Here is an 8,057-nt window from a genome sequence, read left to right on the forward strand (position 1 = left end):
TCGGCACATTTTTCTTTTGATTGTCGTCTACGGAACTGCCCAGGCGGCAGCTACCTCAAACTACCGAACCCAGGCGCAGGCAAACAAAACGGAGTTGATTGCAACGACGATCGGATCAATGCGGGGTGTGGAAATGATTCGAACGCATGGGGACGATTTGCATCGTGTGGAATCCTGGCGTGTAGTAGAGAGAGATATGGTATAGTAAGTGACCTAAGCGACTAGTGGTGACGTACCCTGACGATGATGATTGATCATTTCGTCGGGTTGCAGTCCCGATGGGGATTTGCAACGGCGAGATTGAATTAGGGGATGATAGCGCGGTGGGTGCCTGTGTCGGGATGCTGTCTAGCGTCCAAGCACAGCCAGCAGGAAGAACAGTGGCCGGATTTGGGGCCTGATTGGCGGACCTTAGCTGGCCCATTTCGCGCCTGTTAGCTCCAAGGATAGGGAGGTGGCCTGTAACTTAGGGGGGGCCGAATAAGGGACGACTTCTCGCAGGACGAAAAAGAATGCCCGCCATCGACCACCGGCCTACTACCTGCCTAAGTAAGCAGGTAGCAAGACCAAGTCTGCACTGGCTGTGTCGGGCTGTGTTGCGACGCCGGTTGGAACTGGGAACACCACCCCCACGTTGGAGGCTACTTCTGCGTTCTAGCGTCGCAAGGTATTGCCGGCAGTTGGACGACGTCGACCATCCTCCCCGATACGTGTGCCAGGCATGCTTACCATCGCATGACTGATGTGACCAGTAACAGGCCAAAATCATGCATGTGCAAGCACCTCGTAGGTTACATATTTGAAGCCAGCATTCGAGGTGACACTGTCGAGCGTCTACTTTCGAGTCTCGTGCAACTCCGTCATACAAACTTGAGGCACGAAAGATGGCCGACCAATCACTACCTATTCCAGCATCGTATCATGGTCATTGCTTAATCAAGGGTATCATTTATGATTAGAAATTAAAACTACAACTTCCTCTTTTTCACACAGAGAGAGAAGACAGACCTTCTGCCATCGATATCATCATTATCATCTGGTGAGAAGCGTCTTGGGCTCTACCTCGCCAAAGTCGTCCCTAAAGTGACTCGTCTGGCTCGTTGACGGGCTGTCCCTCATATCCCGGCTGCTCTCCACGATCCGCGGTCCCTTGAGACCATGGTCTGTTCCGGGGCCCGGACCAGACGACCCCAAAACGCGCGTGCGACTCGACGCTGGCAGACGCACCGTCGGGACCACGCCGGCCCATGTCGCCGCCGCCCAGTTGTCGTAGCGGGGGCGCGTTTCCGTGGCTATCGTCATTTGTATGATGATCAGCATTGCCGCCGCTCCTCCTCCTCCTCCATCGCTCCGTCCACCGCTTCCCCCGCCGCGAGAACGCGACAAACCCCAAGAACGAGATGGCAAAGACACAGACCACAAACCCCACCACAATACCCGCGATCGCACCCACAGGGAACGAAGGCGATCCCGGCTCCGGCGTGAGGGTCGCGGCAGGCTCGGCTGTGGAGGTGGAAGAGGTGGTGACTGCGGCGGCGGCCATGCCCATGGCGGCGCGCAGCGAGCGGGTGTCCGACTCCGGGTGCAGCGCGAGGTCGCCCTCGCGCCAGACCATGTATAAGGGCTCGGCGACGGCGGTAACGGTCCCCGTCGCGCGCTCGAGCACGGAGCGGTGGTCGTCCAGCCACCGCGTCGCCGTTGCGTTCTCCTGCGTACCGACGCAGGCATACTGAGTCGCCCCCAGGGCACCGCCGGCCTTATTGTTGTTGCCTGGGTACACCGACAGAGTGGCAGTTCTGGGGAAGAGAAGGGTTTATGTCAGTTTTAAGCAAGCGCAATCCTCAGTTATCCTTCCTTTGTTTTCATCCCCCTTCCTCTTTAGCATCCGGGTTATCCCTGTTACGCCCCAACAATATCTACGGACGATAGCAGGAAGAGTAAGAAAAAGAAAAGAAGTGGCGACGACCCTGAAGATCAACAGAGAGATATGAATGAGACAATAGAAAGGGGTAATGAATACTTACGTCGCGCAATAAGCCCCGAGCCAGAAAGCGTCCTCGGGCCCCGGGACCTTGGTGATCTTGGAGACGGTCATGAAAGCGGACCGGTCCGGGCAGACGCCGGCCGAGTAGGTCGCACGGGCGGCGACGCGGTAGGGCTGGCAGGTGGCTCAGCCCCCGCCATTGTGGGCGCGGTCGCTGAAGATGACGGAGGACTGCCGCGACGACTGGGCCTCGGATCCGGACCCAGAGCCAGAGGGGACCACCGTCATATCCCAGTACCAGTCCGTCGCGCAGCCCGGGGGCGGCGTGTAGCGAGTCAGCAGGGCCGGCGCCTCCGACAGGAGCGCCACGGCCGACGCGATGGGGACGTCGTAGCCGCCGCCCGTGATTGTGGCGACCGGGGGCGCCGCGTACGTCTGCATGATGGCGGGACGCGCCGGCGCCGGCACCGTAAGCAGAAACAGGTCGTCGTCGGGCGGCACCACACTGGAGGATGGGTTGATTAAATGGCGCGCCCAAGAAGAAGAGAAGAAAACGAACGATACACCTACTACTGCTACTGCTTCTACAAGCGAGTGGTGGCGGTGTCTGGATTGGTGAGCACCATATGGCAGCAGCATTTCTTAACAACAAGATAGTAGATACTTTCCAGCCTCTCAGCCTCTCTCCCTTCAAAACCTACTTACTTGCAGTATGGTGAGGAAGGGAGGTGGGGGGACTCTTGCTCGATTCTCCTTTACTTTACTTACACCCCTGAACGAGCGGGAGAAAACGCCGTGTGGAGGCGACGCTGGGCAGGCGCACAGTCCGAGCGAGGCACGCGAGAGTCGTGCGATTTTCCAGCACGGCGGCGTCAGTGTGTGGGTTGCTGCCTCGTGCCTGACCTATTTAAAGAGGGAAAACCAGTGAGTGGGAAACGGGAGAAGACGTCTAGAGAGAAACCAGCAGCCCCGCGTCGTATTATCTATCCTCTTTTCCCCATGAAGACGAATTCGGATTTCCTTTCGTGGCACAGCGGGCCTTCTATACATGTCCTAACCCTGGGCAAGAAAAAGAACCGTACCTACATTTTGGGCTTGCTGGCGACTCGGCGCATGCGGCACAGCAGCTGTCCTTGTGGGGTATATCCCTAGGTACTTAGTGCTTACATCTTTTGGAAAGGTGTCAGTCATCACTCTACTCCGTAGATAGACGATAAATAGCGAGGCGGCGGCACCGAAGGACGTCTCGCATGTGATCAAAGATCTATAGCCGATAATCGCGGCATCCATCGATCATGCGGGTAGCATGGAATACTCCGCTACACCTCCCAGGGGAGACTCCGTGATATCAGGGCAAGGGAAATGTCAGAACCACACCAACCAGAGTCATGACTCGAGAGCGACAGACTTCAGAAGAGCTCATGAACAGGCGGTGGATGGAGGATGTGAGGACACGGCGTATGTCCCCAAAGTCTGCTCCGGCAGAATCAGTGTCACCCAAGTCAGTACTACGCGAAATAATAAGTAATGCTAATATTTGATTTGATAATGTTGTAACTATTTACATGAATAAGAATGCTCCCCATCAAATCGTAAAAATGAACCCGTAAGATATGGCTTCAAGAGTCAAGCACGAGTGAGCATTCACGGCAAAACAAACCCTCCTATACATCTTGTATTCTGCCTTCATATTGGTTGAAGCTACAAAACCTTTCCAAGATCTGCTTAACCTTCCTAACCTGGTATCAGTATGCAGTCATGGTTCTCTTCCCCTCCCCCTTCCCATCCTCCCGGTCACCCACTAACGAGACTCAACTACCACTCGACAACTCGAAGGCTTCCCCAGGGACCAGTTCTGACCATAGTAGACCCAGCCTCCCAGGCAACAGCCACTAAAAATTATTAACCAGAAAACCCAAGCCTCCTGGGCTTTCCCCATATTCATCTATTTTTTTCTCCACCCGCAGCCAAGATAATAAGATCGCTTTGTTTCATAAACGCGATGATAAGGAAAACGTCGAAGATACCAAGACGTGATGGCAGATATGTCTGTAAAAGCAAATCCAAACGATTGCAAGCAAGAGGCCAATAGACCCCGCGCAACTATTACACCTTCTCGGTGGAGAGCGGACAACAATGCCCCATGTAGATACACCCACCCGAAGAAGTCTGGGCGTGTGAATCGAGGTAGAAGAAACCAGATGCACGGCTGCTGTGCCAGACATGCAAGGGTTTGTGTCGGCGAGGAGAAGTCGTCATTCGGAACATCGTGGCTGACGGAGTTGATGAATTGGGGCAAGAAAGAGACCTAAACCGATTGCCGGGGAGGCTGCCCTGATATAAAAAAAATTCATCCAAATGCCCAGAGAACAAGGAGAGATTGTGCCGCCAAAATAAAAATCAAGAGGTATATCCCCAACAACGCCAGCCGACATGAGAAAGCATCGAGAGTCCGTACAAAACCACATATACACACGCCGCAAGAACACATGTGATCCAAGTTTCCTTGGAGCCAGCGCCAGACGCCTTCATTTCATGAGCGCGATACGAAGTCGTATCGCGAGCAAAAACGAGAAACCAGTCTCACTGTTGTTGGTGAGACATGTGCTCGGGCGACATGCTTGCGGGATCCATCGAGTCGAATTGTACAAGTTGGTTCATGTCCAGGTCTCCCTGGCTGCCGTCCATGAACCCGGGCGAGTGTGGGTGCATGGGCAGGTTGATAGTGTGCTTCGAGTACATCTCATTCAGGCTGTGGCCGTCATCGGAAACGGTCGAATCACCCATGGGGTAGAGATCGGCCGAGGCGCTGCGCATCATGCCCATAGGCGGCGACTGCTCAACAATGGCTGGGTCCCCGTGGTTGAATGGGAGAGGGGAGACAGACTGTGGCACCATCGCCGGGTTCACCATAGGGGACAAGAAAGTACTGCTGTAAGGCGTGTTGAAGTTGGATGTAGGGAGGGGCGTGTTCTCTGGGCCCTGGAGAAGTAGTTCGGGCTCGAATACTCAGATGGCGCAGTCGTGGCAGCAGAGAGGGGGTATGGTCGGAGATCCATGCCAAAGCCTGCCTGAGTGTCGATGCGAAGATTAGGTCCAACAGGGCTGAGCTGCTGCTGAGGCTGCTGAGGTACAGGGGCGAAGATATTAGGATTATGGGGGTGCCCCTGAGTCTCGCCCGGGGTGCTGAATGTAGAATGAAGGCATCGGGTTCTGGAACAAGGAGAAGTCGACGGGCATGGGCACGGATCTGCTACGCTGCCTCTTGTGGCCAGGGCCTCGCATAGGGTGAGGAGGGCTGATTCCCCACTGAGATTCCTGGAACATGCCAACATGAGCCTGACCAAAGTTCGGCTGCGAGGATGGGCGGCCGCCAGTCGGGGAGACGGGGGCCGATGCCACACCCATCGCATGGCCCTGATCATAGAAGGCGTTGGGGTTGTGACGGTTCATGAACGACTCGAGCGACACAAGCTTTGCCAACTGGCTGCTGAGAACCTTGGGGTTTCCGCCGAGATGATGGGTGTAGCATTGAGTTGCCTGCTGGTCCTCGGTGAAATCACCGCACTGGAAGAAACCGTTGGAGTTGGGCGAGGAATCCATGAAAAAGTTGGGAGGGCGGTTGAGTTCGATGACAATACCGCCCAGCTTGTTCGCGTCACCCTCGTTGCTGTCCAAAGTAATGCTCTTGATGTGGCTGAAGTGATACTCAATCTTGTACCCGGCCTGGTCGTTGTTGATGTAGTAGGTCATGGTGCACTTTTCCGGCGAGTAGAAGATGATGAGATCCATGGTGTTCTGGCCAACGCGCGTCCACTTGCCAATGCTCAGAGAGCGACATGTGAGATGGTGAATGAGAACCTTGCCCTGACCGCTTTGGTCGCCGCCCAGCATCATCGAAGAACCGTAAGGGATGAGACCAGTTCGGCCGAGGAAAGCGCCACCAAGGCCCTTGCCGGACTCCATAGCCTGCATCGCGAGGTATGCTCTCATGGATTCGGGGATCGAGTCGATGTCTTCGCCTGTTTCAAGGCTCTTCTTCGCCAACAACTTGATCTTGGCACGGCTAATGAGACGTTGGTGTTAGCAAGACTTGATCGGGCACTTTCTGTCCACATCAGATATTCTTTCACGTACCGGTTCTGGAACCAGATCTGAACGGAGCGTTCCGTCATGTTGATCTCATCTGCAATTCTCTCACGGACAGTAGCTGTGGGCGTGGGGTTCTTGCTGAACTCCATCTCCAAAGTGGTCAACTGATCTTGAGTGGCGCGCTGGCGCTTCTGGTTCTTCTGCTGCTGGGTGAGTGTGCTCTTCCGCGGGGGCCGTCTTGACGCAGAGCTCGGGGTCTTGCCACTAGCAGACGGCGACGGAGATTCACTGTTCTTCAGGTGTTCATCACTGGGTGATGTGGAGGAAGCCGGTGTCAAAGTGACATCAGACTGCATTGGGTCCATGGTAGTTGGGCCCATGATCCCATGTTGTTCCTCTTTGATGGTATTCATCATCGGGAATATAATATTGACGATTGTCGTCGGAGTGTGTTTGTGTTTATAGTATGAGGAAGGGACGCAAGATCGCGTAAGAGTGTCCAGCAGTCGAGATCGAGATAGGGCTGTCAAGTAATTAAAACCAAGTTTATCTGGGTCGTTGATGTTCCCACCAAACTGTCCAGGACTCGATATATAACGCGATAGTTGAAGCCTCGGCGGCCGTGTGAAAGACTTCAGGATGAAGTAGTATAGTTCTATTCAAGGAGTGTCGTCCAGATCCGAGCGCGTCTGTCTGGGAAAAGGATATACCGTCTGTGGTCTGTTGGTGCCCGCAAAAAAGGGTCTGGGTATGGGACCGTGTGGTGTCAAGTATCAAGCCGAAGGAACGTAATGGACCCGAAAGGAGTGACGGAGTCCGTAATGGCTAGAAGTTCAAAAAGGGAGTGTGTGGGTAAACGAAAAGGAAAGACAAGGGGAGAAAGGGGAGAAAGGGGAGAGAGGAATTATCGATTAACGACAATACCGGCAAGAGTTGGGAGAGAAGATGAAGATGTTGGGATGGTCAGGAAAGGGAAAGGGAGGAGGAGGAGAGAAGGGGATTGATTAAGCCTGGCCTGACGAGGGTTGGTGGGTAGCTAGGAGAGGCACACTAAAAAAAATCCCGAGCGAGGGTATGTAGCAGTCGAGAGTACATACACTGTATCGGCTTCCATCATCCCAGTCCTGGCCGCCGATGGGATGGGGCAATTGATGGATTTGCCTACTAACTCGACTGGCTCACAACGTGCAGGGTGTCAGGCGGGCTGGCTGCCACACCGTCTCTTTTCTCGCCCATCCACACCCCCCATCCTCCGGGCCTTGTCTTTTTGGGGTGGGCAAGTGGCTAGAGTGGACACACGAGCCAACAGTCGATGCATGCTTCACCAAGGGCGATCCACTCGGCCAATGCAGGTACGTACTGTGCGCATCGCTCCGTCATCTGCACTGTACTGTGTCTACTCTTTTCTCTCTCTATGCATAGGTGGCAGACAGAACTCTGGTGTCTGGTGCTGGCCTATCCTGTCTGTCTGTCGGCCTGTCTGTGGGTGCCTGTCTTCAAGAGTCCCATGTCTTGGCCCAAAAGTGAGAAGAAGACCGCGGCCGTCTTGTCTGACACGATGAGACGCGCGGGTAGGTGAGATTCTCCTACAGACCTACAGAGTCAGTAAGCAATACGTAGCCACGATCCATTCTGTATGACCCGGTCGCGACCGTCGGCGGCTGTGTCAAACGATTGATAGACATCCATCCATACCTTCATGATTTCGTCTCGTGTTTTGTACACACCCTGCCCCGACTTGGTCGACTGTTGATCGCCCGCTTATTTTGTTCCAGTCAGTCACTCAGAACAACTTTTTTTTCGACAGTGCAGTGAAACGGGCATCTGATTGGAAACATGCATGTACCACGGTACCTGACCTACCCTGCCCACTGGCATACGGCCCTGCCCTGGCTTACCCGCTAGCCCGTTTTGAGACTCAGCCCCTCCAGTATTCACGACGGGGTTAGTACTGTTTGAAAACTGATCTAGTGGGATAAGT

The 8,057-nt window shown here is 54.5% G+C and overlaps 3 protein-coding genes across 3 annotated transcripts; all 3 read right to left on the bottom strand.

The window, feature by feature from the left end:
• Positions 1-1,078: 1,078 nt before the first annotated feature.
• PG994_009759 (uncharacterized protein) lies at positions 1,079-2,425 on the bottom strand (the record flags this gene model as incomplete). Its single annotated transcript, XM_066861168.1, has 3 exons — positions 1,079-1,796; positions 2,025-2,158; positions 2,210-2,425. The coding sequence occupies 3 exons, from the start codon at positions 2,423-2,425 to the stop codon at positions 1,079-1,081; spliced, it is 1,068 nt and encodes a 355-aa protein (XP_066713338.1).
• A 2,142-nt stretch (positions 2,426-4,567) lies between these two features.
• PG994_009760 (uncharacterized protein) lies at positions 4,568-4,897 on the bottom strand (the record flags this gene model as incomplete). Its single annotated transcript, XM_066861169.1, has 1 exon — positions 4,568-4,897. One exon carries the CDS (start codon positions 4,895-4,897, stop codon positions 4,568-4,570), a length of 330 nt encoding a protein of 109 aa, XP_066713339.1.
• Positions 4,898-5,137: 240 nt separating this feature from the next.
• PG994_009761 (uncharacterized protein) lies at positions 5,138-6,489 on the bottom strand (the record flags this gene model as incomplete). The annotated part of the gene is made up of 2 exons (XM_066861170.1): positions 5,138-6,050; positions 6,122-6,489. 2 exons carry the CDS (start codon positions 6,487-6,489, stop codon positions 5,138-5,140), a joined length of 1,281 nt encoding a protein of 426 aa, XP_066713340.1.
• Positions 6,490-8,057: the final 1,568 nt, after the last annotated feature.

This window comes from Apiospora phragmitis (assembly GCF_038363925.1).
Source record: "Apiospora phragmitis strain CBS 135458 chromosome Unknown utg000009l:1.0-1189150.0:1.0-1190623.0, whole genome shotgun sequence".
Lineage (NCBI taxonomy): Eukaryota > Fungi > Ascomycota > Sordariomycetes > Amphisphaeriales > Apiosporaceae > Apiospora > Apiospora phragmitis.